General features: G+C 42.1%; 1 protein-coding gene and 1 long non-coding RNA gene across 7 annotated transcripts in view; both read left to right on the forward strand.

Moving 5' to 3' along the window:
• LOC124851360 overlaps positions 1-10,383 on the forward strand; it is a 78,675-nt gene extending 68,292 nt beyond the window's left edge. Inside the window, exon 3 of the long non-coding RNA XR_007032408.1 lies at positions 10,021-10,383. This is a non-coding gene — a long non-coding RNA (uncharacterized LOC124851360). The remainder of the gene's footprint in view (positions 1-10,020) is intronic.
• A 25-nt stretch (positions 10,384-10,408) lies between these two features.
• Positions 10,409-22,846, forward strand: part of nrxn2b (neurexin 2b) — a 544,842-nt gene continuing 532,404 nt past the window's right edge. For all 6 annotated transcript variants that reach the window (XM_035149292.2, XM_035149298.2, XM_047338920.1 and 3 more), the window contains exon 1: positions 10,409-11,437. In XM_035149292.2, coding sequence (XP_035005183.1) covers positions 10,726-11,437 — 712 coding nt within the window. In that variant the 5' untranslated portion in view covers positions 10,409-10,725. The remainder of the gene's footprint in view (positions 11,438-22,846) is intronic.

A 22,846-nucleotide genomic window follows, 5' to 3' on the forward strand; every position in this document is an offset into this window, starting at 1 on the left:
GAGTACATCAAGGGGTGTGGAGATTAGAAGTGTTGGCTCCATTTGCTGCCTTTCCTCATCTGACAAAGTTTGCAGATTGCCACATTAATGTTCCCAAGCTACCTTTTGGCATTGGAGTTCAATGTGAAATATTACCAATTAGACTGTTTAGCTTTTTGTTTTTCGACATCAAATCCTTCGCCCTTTGTCCTGTCAGTCAACTCCTCTCTTCACAGGATTATACAACTCTGTGATTTGACACTCTACACATTTAGTTCACAACTGTAGAATCCAGATAAATGCAATGTATGATACAGTAGCTCAGTTTATGTCATGCGCCCAACTACTGAGACAACATGTCAGCCGCTGTCTTTGTTGCAGATAGGTAAAGTGGGTTTGTGTTTGTTTTAGATGTGTTGTGAGGGCATAGAGGAAAAGATGTAACGCACACAAATAGGCAAACATACAGCATTCACAACAGTCCATAGGCAATGAGCTGCACAAACATCCAGCCTCTGTTATGATGCAAAATCAATAGGTGAGCATATTGACTTCCTCTCAAGATAATGTCATCATCAGCACCTTACATTACTAAACAAACACACCTGTGATGACATCCACACCTTTTTACAAGGTCATACTCAGCGCATTTTCATTGATCAGCTCAACCGCTGTCTTTTAGATTTTCCATTTGGTTTGGCACTGAGTGGTTTCAGTTGCCCCCAGAGGCAGCTGGTGTTATATTTTTTTATTTTATTTCATTTGAGGGGTCATAATTTATCCTTTAGTATCCCCACTGAGGCTGTTGGGAGGAGGATGCAGTTTGTCTTGTAAGCTTAGTCGGATGCTTTTCTCTGCTTTTTTTTCCTTTAAGAGTTTAACCCCCCCCCCCCATATTCTCTCTAATATACTGCTCCCCAGAGGATTGCAAATGCATGCATATTCTTTCCCCTTTATCACTGCTCCTTGGGTTTGTGTAAGTGTATGTGCACATACAAGGCTGCCTGTCATCTCATATCTTGTTCCTAGTCGAGTCACAAAGTGGCATTGCATGCCAGAGCATGTTTCTGCTTCCTAAGATTTAGCGCTGAACTAAAGGAGACCTGAATCAATGTTTTCAGAGCAGTGTTAGTTCCATTTTTCATCAAGGATTTTTAGTGACTTCATTCTTTCCTCTTCATAAGAGGAAGACAACATACTGCTGGGACTTATGGGAGAAGAGAGCTGGATGAGAGGTCTTTTGTAAGACATTGCTTTCAACCACATTGCCCAGATCAATATGCCACCATAGGAAGGGCTCTGAGTGAATTGAGAGGCTAATAATGAGCTCAGCGAGTCTACATGGTCTGTGAAATTAAACACATTGCTCACCTGCAGCAAATGCTAGTGGGCCTTGACTCCCAGTAATCATATCGGTGCCCTAACGTCAATGGAAATCGCTAAGATGGAACTTTGAGTAGAAAATACACACCTCTGTGTATTGCTTGTCACTCCCCCCGGTCTTCAGTGGGCTCGTGTTTCTTTTGATTCCTCTGAAGTGTTTCTATCAATATGATCCTTCATCAGCCTTAGCTGTGATATTGAAATGTCAATTCTGTTTACAAATCTGCCATCGCCGTGATATCCTCTGAAAGTTTTAGAGTTTTTAACGTCTTCCCCCCACTGAGTTTTACTAGCTATTAGGTCTAAAAGCCAATAAACATTAAAGAGGCTGGTAATAATACCAGGTTTCCTTCGATTAAGATTGTCGCTAATAGTATTTTTATGATAGCTGCAGACAGCCGATAGACACTTAACAAAATTGATTAAACTTTTCCAACTTCATTATTCCCTCCTTGACTCCCCCTTGCCTGAATTAAACCATGCAGTACTCTTACACAAATATATCAACGTTCCCTCTGGGAAATCCCTATTTTTTTTAGAACGGACTTCCATTATAGTGATTAGTGTCAAAAACTATCATAAGGCTTATTTAATTTCAAAATTTTTAATTGGGGTTACATTACTGGCCTCCCCCAGCTTTCAGCCTTCTATCTCTCCTTTCACATAAAAAGGGGTCCTCTATAAGACGAGTGCACAGGTGACTTATAGGCAAATGGATACTTGGGGAGGTTGGGAGGTTGGCCCTAATAAGGTGCAAATATCAGGCCTGTGGCATGAGGGAAGAAAATAGCTTTTTGACAGTATATTTAAGATGGTAATCGACTGTCATTTACCACAGCCAATTCACTCTGAATTGCTGTGTGTCTCAGTGTCCCTCCCTCTCCTGCTCTATCGCACTTCCTTTTCTTTCAATCTGCTGTCCTTCCTATTTTGCCTGTCACATTCCTCCATAATTCATTCGTGATGAGAAGGCGAAGCAGCCTGTGAAGCAGCCGGTTGTGATAATATTACAGCCAGCTGCCTCTATGGCGTTTGACTTCGTGGTGGCTCCTGAACCTGGATTTTATAGAAGAGCATGAACAAGCAGCAACAACATTTGCCTTTTAAGTATGTTTCCAGGCATTTAAACGTTGTTGAAATTACAAACATTAATGAAAATCAGCCTTTTATACTTAATTTTTAATCCCTCATTTCACCAACTTTCAGTGTAGCTCTTGATGGCCTTATAAGAAATACAATAACAATGCCTGTGTTCCCTGAAGGGGAGCGCTTTACCTATCCGCCCTTTTATATGCTTGTTGACTGCTGCTGCTCTTATTGGCCACTCAGGTACCTGTGGCCCATAATTGCACCTGCCATTGCCCCAATAAACACGCAAGAAAGATGGGATAGCTGCGACTATTTACAGCTGCTAATGGCCCCTCTTTTTGTTGCAGCTTTCTAGAGGCAATCTCACAGTTGCAAACACAACAATTTAGAAGCAAATGCAGTTTCAGTCTCATGTATCCACAGGTACTAAAATTGATGATCTGTACTTATATTCCTAAGTGTAGCACAGAAGGGACACAGTAAGTGTGTATGCGTGTTTGTTACGTAACTGACCCGTCTGAAAAGGTTGGGGTTGTTTTTTGGGGGGTCATTCTGAACACTACTGAATGCCATCCACAAATAATCTATTCTAAAGGAAGTTTTATGAATTGTATTGAACATTTTTTAGGATCAACTATTTGTTATTTTTATTAAATCGGTTCCCCCTCGCAGTTAATTAAATTAATCCTTGGACTGAATTAGGTTTACCAATTCACAGTGTTGTCACTTTTTGTTCATTATTAAAAAAAACTCATGTACAACAACTGACTGATGCTAAATTTGTCTTTTTTTCCTCCCTCTAGTTTACAATGACTACAGAAAAGACCCAGTGTCTATATTGACACTGCAATGTTTTCTTCCCAAAAATACACACAATATCTTTGTCAACTGCACACTATCAGTTCCTCACTTTCCACACTGAGGTTCTGCTGTGTCTGATGGGGTGAAGATGAAGGAACGAGTGGAGGAAAGATTGTTGGCGTATGTGTTTGTTTGAAGGGGTAGGAGTTGGAAGATAGGGAGCATATGCAGAAGTACTGCTTGGCAGGATGTCTGTGGGGTGACTTATCCCTTTATTCTCTCGCTCCTCTTCCTATTGCCTTGCAACCCCCTCTGTCTTTCCTACATGCTGTCTCACTCTGTCACTTCCTCCTCCCCTCTGTCTGTCTGTCTGTCTCTATCTCTCTCTCCCTCTCTCCCGCTCTCCCTCTCTCCCTCCCCCTCCCCAGATAAGGCCAGCAGAGCTGCAGGCTTGTGGGCTGTTTAATTGGAACGGGAGAGTCTTGAGGCCTGGCCAGTGAGCCTTGCGCTTCCTACCAAAACATCTGCAGGCACCGAGACAGCCACACGCATGCTGCGAGGCATATGCACTCAAACACACAAACTTAATCGGCCACATTCTCGCTCGCCCCCAGCAAACATTTAACATTTCCTGCATGCAAAGCAACTTATAACAGTTGAACAGGTAGGGTTTCAGTATCTTACTCAAGGAAGCTGGGAGAGGAAGGCAACACTTCTAAACATGCATACCGAAAATATACTTTTGATGCCTAGAGCTGTGTTTGAGTACTCACATGCGCTTCACTATAAATATGTACACATACACAAACACTCCCACACCCAATAATATGCCCAAGCACAGTATTCAAAGTGCAGCCATTTTCACCTGCTGTAATCCACTGGCACACTGATACGCATCCAGGACCACTGTCCCCCCCCCTACGCAACAGTGATAACATAACAAAGCTTAACCTAGGGCTCAGACAACGGCTAATCCATTTTTCTGCAGCATGCACGCAGCACCGATTCATTTAGAATTACACTTTCAACGCTGGCCACACCTGGTCGTCTGTGAGCTTTTACGCTCCCATACAGTTGCAAGTAGGTGGAACCAAAGTTAGATGATGATGGATGGCCGCATGAGCCGAGAGAGGGAGTACGAGGAGGGAGGGGTGTGATGGGGAAATGAGAGGCATTATGAGGAGGTTAGTGTCAAACGGGGAGGAAAAAATAGGAGAGAAGGACAAGTGAAAGAGGTATTTAGAGCTCGGATGAGCAGGGGGCCAGACGGTAATGTTACAGTGCGAGTGCAGAAACTCCCTGTCAAGCTTTCCTTCCCTCTGTCTCACTGCATTATTGCTACATTACACTGCAGCGTGATGAGGCTGGCTGATGGCACGCAGATCTAATGGCGGAGTTATGCGGGGGATGATGTGTGTAAGTGCATGTGTTACTACATGTCACTGTGATTGTGTCACAAGTAGCATGGCAGGCTAAGTGTCACTGATGTCTTCTTTCCGTTTTTTTTATTTTTCCTCTTCGTTTCTATCCCTCGTGCTCAGTCTCACTCCCTTCTCTCCCGTTGTCGGCCATTTTGTTGGCTCGATCAGGGACGTAATAATGTCTTTATGAGTGATTTGCTAACGCTGAGAGGCCTGTTTCTTCCAGCCTCTGCTGTCACTGCCCGACATGATGTGGCTCTCTGTGCCTTCATGTTTCCATTTCTGTCATCTATGGCTGTCAGCACTGCCATCTACAGAGGCGGGTCCACTGCGTCTTGTGTCTGCAATTGATCTGCAACCAGCCGGACTAGTTGAAAACAACCTCTCCTCCCACACAGTCCCAAAGCCTCCAATCCGGCCTGCCTCTGCTTATTGATTGATTGATAAAGGAGAATTGTGGGTGACCTTTTCCTGCAGAGTCTAAAACAAGCTGCAGAATGTTCACTCTATCCTTTTTTTTTATACTATTTCCCAGCTCACCCTGTATGACTGCTTTCACTTTGCGTCCTCACAACATTTCAGCTTGGATAGCAAATTCATTTACTCCCCATGATTCAACCTGCCGAGGTGTCACGGCGAAAGGAGCAACAAGAAGTGCCTCTAAAGTCATTATTAATCTGGTGGTTACAGAGCTAACAGCAAGGCTAAAGCCCCTTGATCTGTTTCATTAGCATCTTCTCATCAGGGCTAAGTGCTGTTAGCAGTAACAGTCAGCGCTAGTCACTGGCGGCTTACAGCTGACGAGGCTGATCAAAGCCAGTAGTCTGATGTAGTATAAAAGCAATTCACCTCTGTGTTAGCTCACATGGTGCACATGACTGGGGGACTGTGTCATGGAAATCAGCTTCCACAATCCTGATTAGCTCAATTTATTTTCAACTAACTTCAAGGTGTTCTGTGTCTTTCATTTCTTCTTTGTAATGTGGGTTTGTTCTTTATTTATTTTTTTTACATTATCAAGTCTTTGTCATTCTCCCCCGTCAACCCCAGAGTCTCTTAATCATAGATCTCCATTCCATTAATGTCAGACTTGAGATTGAAAATCATATATACAGTTTCTCTACCAATTAATCTGACATCAAATCAACATGGTGTTATGATAGCAAGAGTAAAATAAAATGAAGATGTTTGCTAATTAGGCTGATCTCAAACTGCACTGACTTTATATTAGGACATGTAGGGAGTGTTTTGGCAGGAGAAATATAGCTCCCACAGAATTGTCTGATTTCCAAACCTTCCATTCCTCTTACCTCTCCAGCCTTCTCTCCTGATCCATGATGTTCAAGACATCTTGACACCACCTCTTCCATGTATTTGTTTTTTTTCCAACTCCCTTTCACACCAGCTCTTTTTTTCAAGTCTGTGTTCTCCATCTTGACCAGGAATATTGAAAGTGGCTCAGCAGGCTTCTCTGGTTAATTAGAGCACAGCAGCGGCGGCAGCAGCAGCAGCCTCATGCTGACGGATGGCACACTGCTGAGCTTCTCACAGGCCAGGATTAATGGCTCCTGCCTGACTAGGATATGGTTTGTGTGTGTGTGTGTGTGCACGCGCTTGTTTACATGTGGAAACTGTGTTTATAATGCATATGAGTAGGTGTATTTGTGCACTGAAAAAAACAATTTATGTGTAAATATTTGTGTGCGCTACACCTCTGTTATCGTTTCTCTAGATTATTGTGCTGTATAAATATTGCATACGCTTCAGCTGTTTCAAGTGCACTTGAAAAGTGATTCAGTGTCATATTTACAGTTCTAACAAAGGTGTCTCCCCCCTCAGAGGGGAAAAAAAGAAAAAGGCACTGCGCACTGAACTCTGTGTTGCACTAGTGGGCAGTGAGGTATTCAAACCAGACTTCAGATGATTGTCTTTGAGCCGAGTGTTTGCAGAGGAAGGAAGATGAAAGCCTGGCACAGCTTCACACAACAGGTGTAGTGTGGTCTGTGGGGAATCTGAAAACCTGGGGACTTGCAGTCGATGCACTGCAAGAGATGGATTAAACACCAAAACACAAACATTTATTCCAAGAATAATACAAGCCTGCACACAGTGGAAGTCTTTATTCCACAATACAACACCACAGAAATACCGTGAAAGTCCCCCGACTACACACAAGAAAGCAGTTGGTCATATAATTTTGCTACCTTCAGACTGAAAACCTCCACAACCAATTTGACATTGTTTACCAGATGCTTGATTTGCTTTTACTCCAGCATGTAAACGGTATATGGCATCATAGCAGTTGGAGCTTATAGAAGAAAAATGCATTCACTGTGAATGCAGAAATCTAACCTTATACATTTTGTATATGTACGATTGATCTTTAAGTTCTTCTTTTACCAACGTGTTTGTCTTTGTGCATTGCTGCAGCGGGCATGGAAATAACTGGCTCAAATAAATGATTTACCATTATGGCAGTTGCAGAATAACCTGCTCCCAGGTGTTGCATTCAGATAAATTGGTCCATATGACTTTTCTGTGTGACAGACTTTAAAAATTAGATAGGTTTTGCCATATTCAAAAACATCCAATCTTTGTCACAAGTGAGGGAATTAAGATAATAAATGAATGGTTTCCACTGTGGCGTGGACTCGGTTGGAGCAGAGTTTCTGTCAAGCTCATGCCAACACTCCTCATGGGATGATGTGAGAGGAAATGGGTCGGTGGTAGCTCACATGACCGTGCAGTCATCCTGAGGGTTGCAGAGCTTTGCTTGGATTAGAAGGCATGTCAGGCTAAATGAGACTGGGTACACATTGCTCTTTCAGCCTGGTTGCCTTACTCTGCTGCAGCTAGCCAAGCACTGTGAGCAAGATAGTTGTCCTTTTTCTCCAGGAAGGAATTGAGGCAAATGGATGTCACGCTAGCAGTTGGGGGGGGCGGGCGGGGGGGTGGCAACATTTTTATTTTTGGATTGAAACTGGACCAACGCTGGATTGTGCAAGTCATTTGTAAAACAATGCTGCGGTGAGGTGCTGGAGAGGAGACATTGTGGCATAAAAGTATGACAGAAATCGTAATCCCAAATGCTGGCATAAATATAGACACACACAAACTCAAACTGTTCACAGTCCACATGAACACCTCACTATCACACTGCTGAATGCAGACAGCTGCACACGCAACTAGAATCAATCAAAATCAAACACACTTCCAAACACAGCACAACCCTTGGAGCTCTGGTTATCTCCTGAGGCTTGTTATGCTTCCTCAGTGTCCTTGGGTTTGAATAGTACCATCAGCCAAGCCCGCCACAACCCCCTAATAACTGGCAACACAATACATGGAGGATACACGGAAACTCGACATACTAAATTTTGATAAACACAACACTGTGAAAAGACAAAGAAACCCTGCTTCGGTCTCGCGTGGTAGATAATCCCCAACCAAACAGAAATAACTTAACGAATACCCATTTTGGCATGGGGATATCCCAAATCAATTTACCCAAAAGGGACACAGATTTGGTTAAAGAATGGTTGATTTAATAAGCGTAAGCTCTCTGCTGGTATCCACCAAAGTAACGATACTAATTGATTTTTGACACTGTGGCATTGCGAATGTAGCTGTTGGTCATCAAAACCAACCCGGTACCACAGCCAAGACAAAAAAATGTATCGTACATGTGAAACATATTTGATTTAGTTAAAGTTTTAGTAAATGTCAATATGACTGGAATTAATGCCATAATGGGATCAAGCAGCACATAAATGTAAATTTCACCCTTTTGGTAGAACTGTGAAAAAATGTAAGATATGCTATGAATCTATCATCAGTGTGTTCATGTTTGTAGTAGAGCTGGGCAATTAACATGTTATGTTTTATCGTAACTGACGTTTCTAACCTCACTTGCTCGTGTCGGTTAATTCAGTTAATACTTTCCCCATTGTGTGCATTCACAAATTGTCGGGTTTCCACGACGTTCATTGTGTGGCGGCGGCCCCGACACGCTGTTTCAGGTTCAGGGCAGACGTACATTACATGTCCAGTATCCTTGGACCGTCCTGGATCACCCTCCTCGCTGACCTGCGCTCACTTTACACTTAAACAATAAACACCAACACTTATGAGAAGTTATTAGGACGCGTACAGTACTGAAGTTTACTCTGTAACATTGTGCGCTCACGCAGTTCCCCTGCCACAGACAACATGTGATGTGACACTCACAGCTAAGACCTCAGGGTTAAAGTGACTGGAACGATCCGACGTGGGGGGGGGGGCGGCATACAATAATTGTTCCTTAATTGTAATCGAGGTAAAAGTTTTAAACGATCTTGAGCCAAGCATGAAAAAAAATACAACCCTATAAAGTCCATTTGAAGACTGTGTTAGTCTCTGTTGTTGCATCACTCAGAGAAAGAAAAAATGCCGCAACATTATTAGTTTTCCTCCCTTTTTTTCTTTCTCACAGGTCTGTGTGCTCCCTCCATCTCACCCCTCTGAGATCATGATTTATGCTCCCTCTTTCTCCCTCCCCCCCTGCATGTATGCTTTTGTCAATGCTGTTGCCACTTTGAAGTCGTTGCAGAATAGCACAAGGGAACGTGAGCAGGGGTGAGCCTAGCTTTAATTGTAAACTGTCTGTGGGGGAAATTAAGTCTCACACAAGAAATAATGGCTCGGGATTAGGTCAAGCCCTTGGGTCAAGACACAGCTATAGACTCTGCAGCACTCCACTCTGAAACACATTTCATTTTAATGATGTGAGCATTTGCATACGCATATCTGTAGTGTGTTTGTATTTGTGGGGCAGAGTGGCGGGGTGTGATTCATCAATTATATTCTGTCAAAAAAATACTGCACATCTATGACAACTCTCCTAACTGCAAATTGAATCATTGTGTTAGGGTTCATTACATTGCGTGACGTGTCTATTGACATGACTGAGAGTGAGCAGATGAAATAAGACATTCATATTGCTCAGGCTCCTCTGGGAAGTATGCAACCACACTAAACTCAAAAAGCTTATTTATTGCTTGGCTCCAGACAAAGTTTTTATTTTATTTTTTTTGAAGTGTCAGCTTTCAACTGAAAAGAGCATAGGGATTTTCATATACAGTGCATGGTGTCTGAAACTGCAGGCGGGAGGAAACCAAAGGCAAAGCAGACGAAAGATAAAATAAATTAAAGTCCATGTACAAAAAAACCTTCCAAGGATTTCAACAGAGTAATTGCTAATTAACTTGACAGAGGATAGGTCACAGTTTTACATGGACCCACTTTTTTTTTTGTGAACTGGATCATGTCCGCATGTGATTAACAGTTTCTGTGTCTGTGTTTCTTTCAGATCCCGGCCTGCCTCCACAATGATGGGACCCATACCTGCATAAACCTTTGTGGTCGATAGGTTTCAGGAGAAGCATGGGCTTACGCTGAAACCATGAACACATCATATGCTCTATCAGACGCCGGCAAGCTCTAATACCCGTCTTCTCTACCGCTCCCTCTCTTTTGCAAATGTTCTTCTGCTTGTCCTCCCCTTGAAGAAAGATCACAATCGGATGACTCTTCCCCCAAGCCTTTGGCAGCTGCTCACATTTCCTGGAAATTGCTTTGAGATCTGGATTCCAGAGACAAAGCTTCTATTTTCAGTTCAGGATAGACTAAGAGGCTTTTGAAGAAACGACTGTTTGGCAATTATCATACCCCCACCCCACCACCCCCCCTATTGCTCTCCTGCTATTGCTCATTCCTTTCCTCCAAGTCCCAGAGGCACCAACTGATGGAGAGACTAAGGAGAGAGTCAGGATAAGGACAAGCATTTTTTCAACATCAGAGAGAAGGAGAAATAACTGCTGATTCATCAGAAACATTTTAGAAGGGCCCCTGAGAGGATTACTTTCCCCACTGAGCTTTACATCCCAGTTGTTCAGTGTGATATAATAATTGCTGTTTACATTTCAAATCTGTTAGCTACACTGAACTTAGTCTCCGTGGTTCAGTAGAACTGTAGGGCATTAAGTACAGAAGGGGAAACTTGGGAACTTTGAGTATGACAAGGGGGCTAAGATTCCTGTGTTGGCCCCTGTGGCCTCTGGCCCTCCTCAGCCTACTCAGTACAGTGACGATGCTGGAATTTGGTGGGGCGCCTGGTCAATGGGCACGCTATGGACGCTGGGAAGCCGGATCAGTGGGCGAGCTGAGCTTCAGCCTCAAGACCAACATTAGCAAAGCCTTGGTACTCTACCTGGACGATGGCGGCAACTGTGACTTCTTGGAGCTGCTGATTGCTGGCGGGCGCCTCCAGCTGCGCTTTGCCATCCACTGCGCCGAGCCGGCCACTTTGCACATGGAGACAGGAGTGAATGATGACCGCTGGCACATGGTCTTGCTCACCCGCAACTTTCGCGAGACCCTCCTGATGGTCGACGGTGAAACAAAAGTGGCTGAGGTCAAGTCCAAGAGGAAGGAGATGGCGGTGGTCAGTGACCTGTTTGTAGGCGGCATCCCTCCCGATGTGCGCCTCTCTGCGTTGACGTCCAGTACAGTAAAGTACGAGCCACCCTTCCAGGGCTTGATCTCCAATCTGAAGGTCGGGGAGATGCCTCCTACTTTGTTAAATAGCCAGGGCATTCAGAGCGACCTGGAGTACCTCTGCACCAAACAGAACCCGTGCTTCAATGGAGGGTTTTGCTCTATTCAGTATGGAGAAGTTCACTGTGACTGCACCCACACCCGCTTCAAGGGGAAGTACTGCAAGGAAGGTAAGGGACCATTATATTGTGCCAGCTTTACCCTGATTTAATTCTATTGTTCCTGTGCAAGGCCCCTTTTGTATATTAAAACCTCCATCTGTTGTAGGTAAGGATATTCTTTTTGCTTAGGTCCTCAAAATCTCTATACTATGTCATTAGATGCGAGTGCTGGCCTTTACCTTTGAGGTGTTGGGATGTCTTGATAGCAATTCATTTTCTTGATAGGACAGTGCTATGAGAGGTTATGCAGAGGAAAGTTGCATCGTGCTGATGTGTATAAATGAAACACAAATGGCCTTTCCATGGCCTCTCTAAGTCTCTTGCAGAGAGGTCATAAATGACTTATGTCTTAGTGTGGGGTGGAAGGAAGTTGTTCTAGGAGAGTCTTTTACTTGAGGTGTCGACCTCATGAAAGCTCAGAGGAGCTGTGTGTTGCTTTCTGAAAGAGCTGCTTAAGGCAGACATTTTGCAGTCTTTTATTGTCAAAATAGTTTTAAAGAAAATTCTTTGCTTGGAAAAGAAAAAAGCTTGCCTAGGATTATGTGACTCAGGTGCTACATTGAATGTGGCTGGGATTTTTTTTTGAAAACAATACTTAACATCAAAGGTGCTGAATATCTAAACAGAACATTTCAAATGCAAAATCGCACATTGTAGGTCTTCTTTTGACTAGCTTTCTCTCCTTCTGTTGTCTCAGTCTTTCCTTCTTTCCTCTCTCCCTCTCTCTCTGTGTCTTCTTTCCAAGCCTATTGTCTCTGGAATACACCCTGCTCCTGCCTTCACTTGCTCTTGGGTTGTGCTCCTGTGCTGTCAGTTCATGTCAAACTCTGTTCTGTTTTAAACTTCTGGCTCCCTCCTTCACTGACGCATCCCATTTCCATATCTGTGGTTTTTTTCCCCCCTGTCCTTCATCCATCCATCTCTCTGTTTCTCTTTGTCTCGCAGCATTTCCTTTACCCGCCTTCTCTTCTCCGGGCTATCTGGGTTTTTCCATCTCTCTTCACCTCCCTCCTCCTCTGTGCCTCTCCCGAGTTCACTCCCTTACTCCACTTATCTCTTTTTCACCTTTGCCCGCTGTCAGCACTTCGTAGTCCTGCCTCCCTTCCTCTCGCACTTAACTCCCTCCTCCCTTTCTTTCCAGTCTGCATCTGCACACCTTCCTTGTGAATTCAAAGTAAATCCAGTCATTCCAAATGCAGCCATCAGGAAAGGCATTATCACTTTATCCCTCTTTTTTTCCCTCTTATATGTTCTATCATTATCCTATTGTTAATATATGTACAACAAAAGCCATATATGATCAATAGCCTCAGCAGCTCTCACATTGTTCTGTTTGATGAAACGACTTGTAATTACAGAGCCTTCAAAAGGTAGATCACAATTACTTTGCTGGTTATGTGCCGATTGTTTGAAGGCTTCGCAATTTTGTGGTAGTCGCAGAGAAGCTGTGGCTGCGTTGAAAGAGAAACAAACAAAAAATATTTTGTTCATATTTTTGTTTGTAAATTGCTTTTGATAGATCTGAAGTCATACGCATATAATCAGCCTGCAGCCACGATTTAGATCAAAGTCTTTAAGTTGTTTTGATGTAGAAAGTCTAGAGCAGGCCTTAACAGTGCAGCTCAACAGTCTGCATTGTTTCGTCTACTGCTTCCTTGAGGAGGCCAAACAAATGCTCAATCCTTCATTTCTTGTGGATGAGTTCTAGGTGGTTAAAGCCCCCTTAGCACAGCACATGATGTCACGGCTGGACAGCAATATGTCTATCTGCTTGTCTGTCTGTCTTGCGCCCTGTCTCTGTCTCATATTTCACAGTTCCTTAATTCCTCAATCCTTTCCTCCCCGTCTGTCTGTGTGCTCTGTGTCAGATTGCTGTGTGGTTGCTGGGAGCAGATACTGCTGCCTGGCTTGGCTAAATTGAGAGCAGAATACCAATGCAGTGCTACAGTGACTGCAGGAAACATTTGTCCTTTTGAAATGGAGAGAGACAGTATGATGGAGTGAGAGGGAGGGAATGGAGATGGAGGCAAGGAGGAGAGGAACGGATCACGAGGAAATTGCGGAGAGAGCGGTGGCTGATCAACAGTGAGAAATGGAGAGGATAGCAAGAATAAGAAATACCGCATGAAGAGATTCATTTGATCAGCGTTAATTTATTTTTAGAGATGTTCTTTGGTTTGAGCACCGTAAATTGGGTCATTATGGCTGCCAGTGCAGCGGTGTATTTATTCCTTTTATCCGACACGTGGGTGGGATGTAAAGGTCTATCGCTCGCTCACTTTTAGTTGGTTTTAAGACACTTTAGATGTCTGAACTAACAAATCCATGCCGCGCCGTGTTAGCTCTGTGGTGAAGGGGCGATGTCAAAGTAATGCTTGTTTTTAAAGGACTGCTGCCTGCTCACTACAGAGAGGAAGAATGCATCACTTCATGGGATCACTTTTAATGATGAGACGTGGCACTTGCGATATACAGTATTCATGTGTCTGCGTCTAGATGATGCATGATATGCTACTTGATCATTTACGCATTTAGCTGATGGTCCTTTTCAGAGATTTAATATCAGAAGAACAAGTTTGCTTTCTTGGATCACTGAAACTATAAATTAGAACCCCTTTGACACTGACATTCATTCCCAACGGACCCTGCTGTAACCACAGGTAGTTATTGGCTCTATCTCTATCTTTCGCCATTTTTATGTTTTGATCCTATTACACACATTGAAGTTCCAGATGTTGGTGCATAAATAGCTGTAAATAACCAGAACACGGTCAGTGGCCCCCATGCTTTGTACTGTTTACTGACCCCGTTTTCTGGCATACTTTTGACATTGAATATGACACACTTGGTGTGATCACTTGATCACTCATGTTTGGACCAAAACAGTCATGTGAAATCAATAAAATAATAATAATGTCTAATATTTACCAAATATACAGATAATTTAAAACCGAAGAATAATTTAAATGAGGTTAAACAGATCCTGGAATTTTCATTAGTTTCATTTCATTCTCTGTTTCAGCCCTGCTAACAAGTCGTTTTATGCACCTATGTAGCAAGATTTCTGCTTCTACTCTGAAGTGCATGTAGTGATGAATAATGCAAAAATCACTAATAGTATTTCTGATTAAAGTACACATACCTTGATAAAGGATTGCATATTTATTACCCATTCCTAAATGGAACTCTATTTGTTGTGCTAACTTCTGAAAATATATTTGTAGATTTCAGCAACCCCAGAACCATTATTCCTGTAGGTGTCGTAGGGTTCATTTTTGCAGTAAAACGTAGTTCCTGTAAATGCTGTTGAAATTGAGTTCTGTGGATTATCTAGAGTAGCCACTAGGCCCGACAATCAAAATATTAAAATGACACTATCGCTGAGTCCAAAACCCAATTTACAAGAGCTGCAATTTTTCTTGATAAAGGTAAAGTGTGTTACGACTTACCATTATAAGTCATTGTGGTGCAAAAAATATCATCTCCTAAAGAGAATTTAATTGGTTCAGTTAAAGAATCATGAATTGTGAGTTCGTCCTTAATTAAGAGTAACAAGAGTAAGCAAAACATATATTTTTGAATTATAAAAGTATTGTAGGTTTTTTTATTATTTCTGCTTCAAATTCATTCCACAGTCTTTAATTATTAACAATGATAGGAGAAGCACCTAATAAAAAAGTTGAATTACAGTGAAATAAATGTCAGCAGGATGGCATCAGCAAGCTCTTGTTTGGTTATCATAACTACAAAAATCCTATTCATTTCACTTATTTTTACCCATTGAATTATCTCAGTCAGAAGAGAAATGTCAGGGCGTACCAATTATTACCTTTGCTGTTACGTTTAGGGATATAATAGTAAATTGATATTTGTGAAGCAATATTTGTCTCAAATTAATCGGTTCAAGGTTTAACATGCATCCAGTTTGGCTGCCACTCAGAACAGCCGCTCATTAGCAGCTCTGTCCAAAGATGCTAAAACAGACAGTGATCTGAGGGATTGAAACTAATACGTTGTTATATATTTAGCATTGTTTTGTTTTTTTTAAACCCAGTGCATTGGCTGTAAATTGGCTTGCTATAAAATTCACTCTTGATTGGCAAATAGCATGACTTTTTAAAAGCTTCTTAATAGCATTTACAAACTAAAGTCATTCCTAAAACCGAACATTAAAAGTCATTGTTTTATTTTTGGACTGGTGTTGGCTATGGTTTATAACAATTAATGTTAATAATTTAAGAAAGTGGGGGATATTTATTTTTGCGAAAAACACCTAAATAAATAAATCATAAGTACAACAACACCAGTATTAACATTTATTTGGACCAAACACAGAGAGAGTTTAATCGAGACATTTAGGGTTTTCTCTACCCTCCTCTTTACTTATAAATGCTGTATGCTTATGAACACAAAGCTTTAGAAGTGGCAGGCCTTGATGTGTATATTAGAGCATACTGAGAGAGAATGAATTTCGACAGAAAGAACTTCCTTCAGGTCTGTCTGAAGCAGAGATGGAAAGGAGAAGAGCCACGTTATTACAATATAATCTTGGCTGTGTTACATAAATGAATAACGATGCACATTTAACACTCGTGCTTTGATAGCCTGTAGTGCAGTTGGACAATGATTGAAATACAGGCTATTAGCCACAAAGGTCTAATTTAAAACAAAACATATTGTCTTCCAGACTTTAGAAATCCTTTGCAATGATGAATGTCTGCCTAAAGTAGAGTCTGTACAATCTGTAAATTGAAAATGACAGCTGAGGTTTTCGTAATTTAAGGAGGTTCTGCCATCTCATCTCCCTCGAGCGCAGGTTTTTATCCTGCTACTGTCTTTTGTAGAGTCTGCATCCTCTGTTGCACTGCATTGAATGCTCAAAGAGAAGCAAGCTAACATACTACCTTGAACATTTATGTGTGTAACTGTACCTTCCCTGCTATTATCAGAGATTCTGTCCCCATATTGAAGTAGTTATGTGCCAGCCTGTTGCTATTGGGGACTGTGATTATAGCCTCTGCGGCCCATTGTTTTTATAATTGATGCTGACCCTGGCTTTAGTCTCTGTTGACCTGTAAATGACAGTGCAGGGCAAGGCGGCTATGAGCTCTCAGGGATAATGACTGCCTGAGATATTAATACATTAATTTACTCAACAGGCTGAACAGTTGTTCAGGTTGCTACCGGGGCTGGATTAGCACCTGATGTTAAAGCCATTTGTCAGGCTTGAAATGCATAGTCACCTCATTAGAATTCAATAAAAAACAACAAATAGAAAAACAGGATTAATGTTTGGCTAATGTGACTCTTGTATTTATGGTGACAAACTGGAATTCCGTATAAAACAAAACCTATAATCAGCATTTATTGAATTTATTGATCTCTGTGGTCATTTCCCTGTACCAATTTGCAAATGCACCACTCAGTGAATTTAATTACTTTACATTGATTTCAATTTTAAGTATTCGCCACCACTTCAAGGCCAATGTTGGCAATAAGAGCTGTTTACTCACCATTCTAGGAGAAACATTGCGAGTTCAGCATAAAAACCTAATTCCTGTACCTTTCAGGCTTTTTTAGAGTGGTTGAAAGCGACGCCAACATTATGTCTTTACTTGTTTAATTTACATATACATTTACTTATTTTGAACTTAGCATTCTAACCAGCTAGCCTTAGTCTGGCCAGACAGTCTAATTCATAGACTGAACTCATTAGTTGCTGCTGTGAATGCGTCTGTGCAGAGAACCTCCTGCTGTGCTGTGCATGTGTGAAAAGCAAACTCTGGGTAAACTTTGTAGCCAATTCGCCGGATTTCACCCACAGGTCATGTCTCAAAACGGTTTATGACTGCACCCCAAAAGTGACGCCAAATCGTCTCTATCAACACCTGGTGGCTTGAAGTGTTTCAGCTAAAGACATGTATCTGAATCTAAAGTTTTTGACCAACACCAGCTATCTACACAGTCATAATAGCTGGGTAATGGATGGCTTTTCACTTTCACAATTCATGAGGACATGACACGATGGGGACTACTCTTTTGGGAAATGATCAGCATTCAGCTATGGTTTTGCATTTGAAAAGTTATCACCCCTCACCTACAGAGTTATATTGCATACAATTTACTCCTCGTTCTTGGCTTGTGACAAGAAATGGTATCTGGCAATGTCACAGAAAATGTGATGTTATTTGTCCATATTCTCAGTTTTCTCTGGCCGTGATATAAACACTATATCACCATTTATGAGGTAAGAAAATGTCGACGCAGCAGGCCTTTCCACTTGACAGTGCCATGTAGGAAACTGTTCAAAAACAGCTGCTTAGCTTATTACTGCTCACCGCTCTCCAATTCACTTTCATCATCACTTTCTATTATATACTTGGGAATATGGCAGAAACCTGGATCCCTGAGGGAGCCCTGCAGTTAACCGGGCTGGACCCCGCGTGTCAGGAAAAAGGCATCCCTCCTCCCTCCGCCTTAAAGCAAGAAGCCGTGACCTCAGGCGAGCCTCTAGCTGCAGAGTGGAAGAGACAGGGAGAGGCAGATCTGTGTTCAGGGAGTTAAGGCGTCAACTTCAAACGCACACTGTCCTTTTTATAGCCTGTGGAGATGTTTTAACAGGGTCTGCCATGAACAGATGCTATTTCCCCCAACAGGCCAGACAAATCTAGGTTTATCAGCTGCTGTAATTCATAAATGTCAAAAGCTCAGCGCCGTTCTTTACACCCACGAACTTGGTGTTTTTATATGCCTTTGTTCGATAAGAAGCTGTATGGTGAAGTATATGCACCTTTTGAAATGACCTGGTTATTTTCATTAATTCATCAAAACCGATCGGATCATTATCTAAATCACAAGTGTAGACAAACACTATGTCCCTAAGTTGATAACACACAAATCATTATGTTCTATCGTGTCCTTTTTGAACCTATCCACGCAACATTCAGACACCTGGAGGGTAAAGTAAGTGGACCCTTAGATTTAACAAGTGTTCCGACATCCTCTGGCAGCAATAACTTCAAACAAGAGCTTTTGTTAGGTACACAATAGTCAGTCCTGCACAGCTTCCAGGAGGAGTTTTTGACAGTTCTCTTACAGACCCATTTCAGCTCAGCCGTAGTCTTAGGATGAGATGTTGTGAACAGTGCTCTGAGCTCAATCCAAAGCATCTCTGCCGGGTTAAGGTCTGGGCTCTGTCTGGGCCACTCCAAAAGGTGGATTTTCTTTTTTTTGAAGTTGTGCTGTAGTAGATTTACTTCTATGGTTAGGGTCATTGACCTGTTGCATCACCCAGTTTCTACCCATCTTCAGCCGGCGGACACCCACTATAACATTATCCCTTAAGATACCTTGATAAAGTCGGGAATTAATTTTCCTCTCCGTGATGGCGAGCTGTCAGGACCAGAGGCAGCAAAGCCAGATCAAAGCAGCCTCAAGATTTGATGCTCCCTCCACTGAACTTCACCTTTGGAGTGATATTTTCAAGTTGGTATGCAGTCCAGTATAGTTTCAATAGTGTTCAAAACTGATCCAATCATATCTTCACCTTCTGATTCACTTGTGACTGTACTGTACTGACATTGTGTTGCCGTTTTATTTTTTGAAAACCTAACTAGGAAAATGGTATGGGGCCACTGTTGATATGTCAATGTCAACCACCATTGACATATCAAGTTTCTATTTCATGACCGTCCATTCTGCGTTTTGTTAGAAATAAACACTAAGTTTTCATACCTTTACAGAAGATGAAACAATATCGTTTTTAGTGCGTATTACATTCTTATTGCGTGCTCGGCCATTGTCTGCCATTTCTAAAGGCTTTAGCTGCATTCGTACTGAAAGTATAGTGCTTCTTTCTTTCGGTTGTAACATCGAATTCCTCTGGGCAGGAAAGCATTCAAGCATATTTTCATCCAATTCGACCTTATGGCTCAATAAGAATGCAGGGCTGGTATAAATGATTCTAATCTTAAAGCCTTACATGTGTAAAGATATAATCCATTGTTCTTAAAATGTGAGTTGAGTGAGGCAGGGCACTGAATTTGAGTGGTCATATTTGGGTTAGATGGTGACAGAACTAGGCTGGGAAGAGCAGGGGGAACCCTCATGCTCCACCATTCATACATCATGGTGATAATTGCTCTTCCCACTGGTGAGGGAGGAGACGGAGGCAGTTGGGACTCAGTTTGTGGAGGGTGTGGGGGTGCTTACTGCCTGATAATTGAGCTCCCAATTAACTTGTCCTGTACACATAAATAAGTATGGTATAGTGCTAATGATGAGGTTGTTGCCTTTAAGGTGCCCTGAACAAATTCTATTGATAACCTTATCAGCAATACAGCGGACAGAATCCAAGTCATGTCTTTAAGCCTGTACCAACCAACGACACTGATAAAGTTTAATGAAGCCCCCATGCTTGCATTGTATCTCATTACTATTGGTCTTCATCAGAGCGGCCGTGCTACGTTCTTCTATATATATACACTTAATTGAAAACTATAATATATTGCAAAAAAATGCCGTAAGCCACAAATAATCACTTTGATTGGAAGTAAAGGGGCACCTTTTTAAGAAAACCTACTGAGTAACAGTATGTAGGGTTTTATGGCATTTTACTCAATCTTTAATTGTATTCAGATGCTTGCATATCCATCTTTATATGGTAGGGATGCATTTTCTTGCAAAATTACTAGAGCTAATCCAATCTCATTGAATGTCTACACCAAAGTCCAGGAGGTGGACACATTCAGTTATTAGAAAAATAAAATTGAGTCAGAGTGATAGTGGATGTTTATAGGATGTATATTAACCTACAATCTAAATCTCTAACTCTAATCCAAAAATTTTTAGCTGGTGTTTGTTGCGTTTGAATAAAACAGGGATGACATCAAAGAAACAAAAGACAACTGCTCCAGACGAGTCCATAACCCCTCGTATTCGTGCTCTTTGTTGAGCTGTATGACAACTTTAAGTAAAGCTGTCTGACTGAAAGAAGTCAGTGAATGTTAAAAACAATTCTAATATTTCTTTTGACTTGATAAAAAGACGTGGTGCTGTAGGATGTTGGTCGGTTAGGTGCATAAAAGCAAGAGCCTTCCTTGGATGGTGTCAATCGGATTTTCCGGTCTACCACCATCTTTAACCTTTTCTCAGGTGAGTCCTTATTGGCTTGAAGGTCCCCGCCAGCGTGATCTGCTGTCACACGCAATTAAAGCTTGCTCTCTACCCCTGCTGTCTCTCTAGGAGTGGAAAAGTGAGTGAGAAGTCTGGCTCACACATCCCTGTCACTTGTCACTTGCCATCCATTGCGTCTATCACTGAGCTGCAGGAGAAACATATGGCTAAAACTAGAAAGGAAAATATGTCCTTGTTGCATTAAATTCTTAAGTGCGTTGAGACCATGTCTGTGCAGCATTACGATTATTCAAACATGATATGCAATATGTACAGATGAGACGTTTATTGACATTTATGACACTGGTGATTTAATAGTATGTCTAACAATGCATGGCTGGAGTACATTAGACAGCTTTTGTAATGGAACAACAAAGCCGATCAATAAAGGGATTCTCTGATGGCTTGTTTTCACTCCGTAGCATCAGTGCTCTAATATACTCACGTCAATTGCTGAAGATTTCATATACATGGATTTTTTGAGTATATCCGGTGCGCCCCTAATGCAATTTACTTCATTTTCATACCCTCAGGGTCTGACTATTTGTGTACGCCGTTAATTAAGAGACAGGTGGCTCTCCAGAAGCTGCAGTCACTAGAGAAGGGGGGGCATTTTTATCAGCCGCACAGTGAAACATGTCCCATTTCAATATCAGCGACTCCATCCTGCCATTTGTGAACGAACTGAGACGTTACCTGCACAGAGAAATCATTTCATATTTAAAGATTTGAATACTGAATATCTAAGTAACTCGAATGTAGGATACTTGTTTGCTTAAAGGAAGTGCCATGAGTGCAAGGCCATGCACTACCTTTTAAAGTTGTGTGTGTCCATATGATATTGGACTGAAAAGGGCATTGGGATCCAAAGTCATTATAATGCACAGTGTAGAGGACAATATGTTGGCGAGGAAATGTGGTGGGGAATACAACGTTGTAATATCTTTTATGCATGATTGCACATTAAAATGCTGCGGTGTTGGCTCAGCGATTCCTCTCTAGCCTTAGTCAGATGTATTGCTATGGTTAACTCTGAAAATGCTATATATTACTCACTTTTTATTAAAACACTTAGTAATCATGAAAGAGCACAAATGTGAGCAGTCCATTTCCATCCCCAATTTTACAATGGATGCTGTGGGCAAAATGTCAGTTGATTGCTTTTATTGTTTGCTTATTAGAACATTGTGATTCTCCTTTTTGTATTGTCTGCATTTTTTTCAATTGGGTTGAACACTAACTATCGTGTCGTAGCTTTGAAGGGTCACTAGTGAAACCAAATAAATCAGTCGGTTTGCAAGGCACACACCAGCAGCATCATATTTGCATTAATATATTCAACTTGCAACCTTTTGTAAGTTCTGCCCTTCCATTATATCAACTCAATCCTCTGAGGAGTTATTCCTCATGTTCATCGTTTGTGTTTATCACAGTCCAGCAACTTGAGCTTCATTAGCTTCTGCACTCTAAGCCTAAACCTGAAGGGAGCCAACCACAGCTCGGTTTATTGAACCCACGTGTGCAAGGATGTAGAAAGAAAGTCCACAAAGAGAGGAAAGAGAAAGATAGCGAAGCATTGAACACAAACCCGACCCTCCTCCCTCAGTTCCTGCAGACTCTTAATTTTTCTCTGCAACCCCAGGCTGCTGGTGAAAAAGATGACTGACTGGATTGTGACCGATAAGAGATCCATTTATCAGGTGACCCCCTGTGGTCCTCTACTGGACAGCTTGTTTGTGCATTGACTCCGAAAGGAGATACGTGGGAGGCGGAGAAGAAAGGTTCAGGGGGGGGAAAAAACAGCATGGTGTAAAAAAAAAGAAGGCGTGAGAGCATAGAGGAGTGTTGAGACTCAGAACATGTTGCTGTCGACACAGACTGTGGGAAAACCTTCACTGTTCCTGAGCCCCTGCCCTCTTCCTGGGATCCCACTTCAATCAAGCACCTGCCAGCTGAGCTTCAAAAGAGGACTGTAATCCCCCTCCCTTCGCCTGCCAAAGACCCCTGCCACCTGTAATATGACAATATTGATAAATGGAGCAGAGAAGTTTCTGATGCCTTCTATCGTGCCCCATAACCCCGACTGAGCATGTGGCTTATGGCACTGTTGATGCAGGTAAAAAAAAGACCCTGCCCCACAGTCAGCATGTAAAGGAAAAGGCCTTGATCACAACACGCGGGACTCAAATAGGCCCTTAGAGACTACTTAAAGGAGCAAAGCTGCCATCGCCGCTGATTTCTGCA

Source organism: Hippoglossus stenolepis, chromosome 23 (assembly GCF_022539355.2).
Source record: "Hippoglossus stenolepis isolate QCI-W04-F060 chromosome 23, HSTE1.2, whole genome shotgun sequence".
Classification (NCBI taxonomy): Eukaryota; Metazoa; Chordata; class Actinopteri; order Pleuronectiformes; family Pleuronectidae; genus Hippoglossus; species Hippoglossus stenolepis.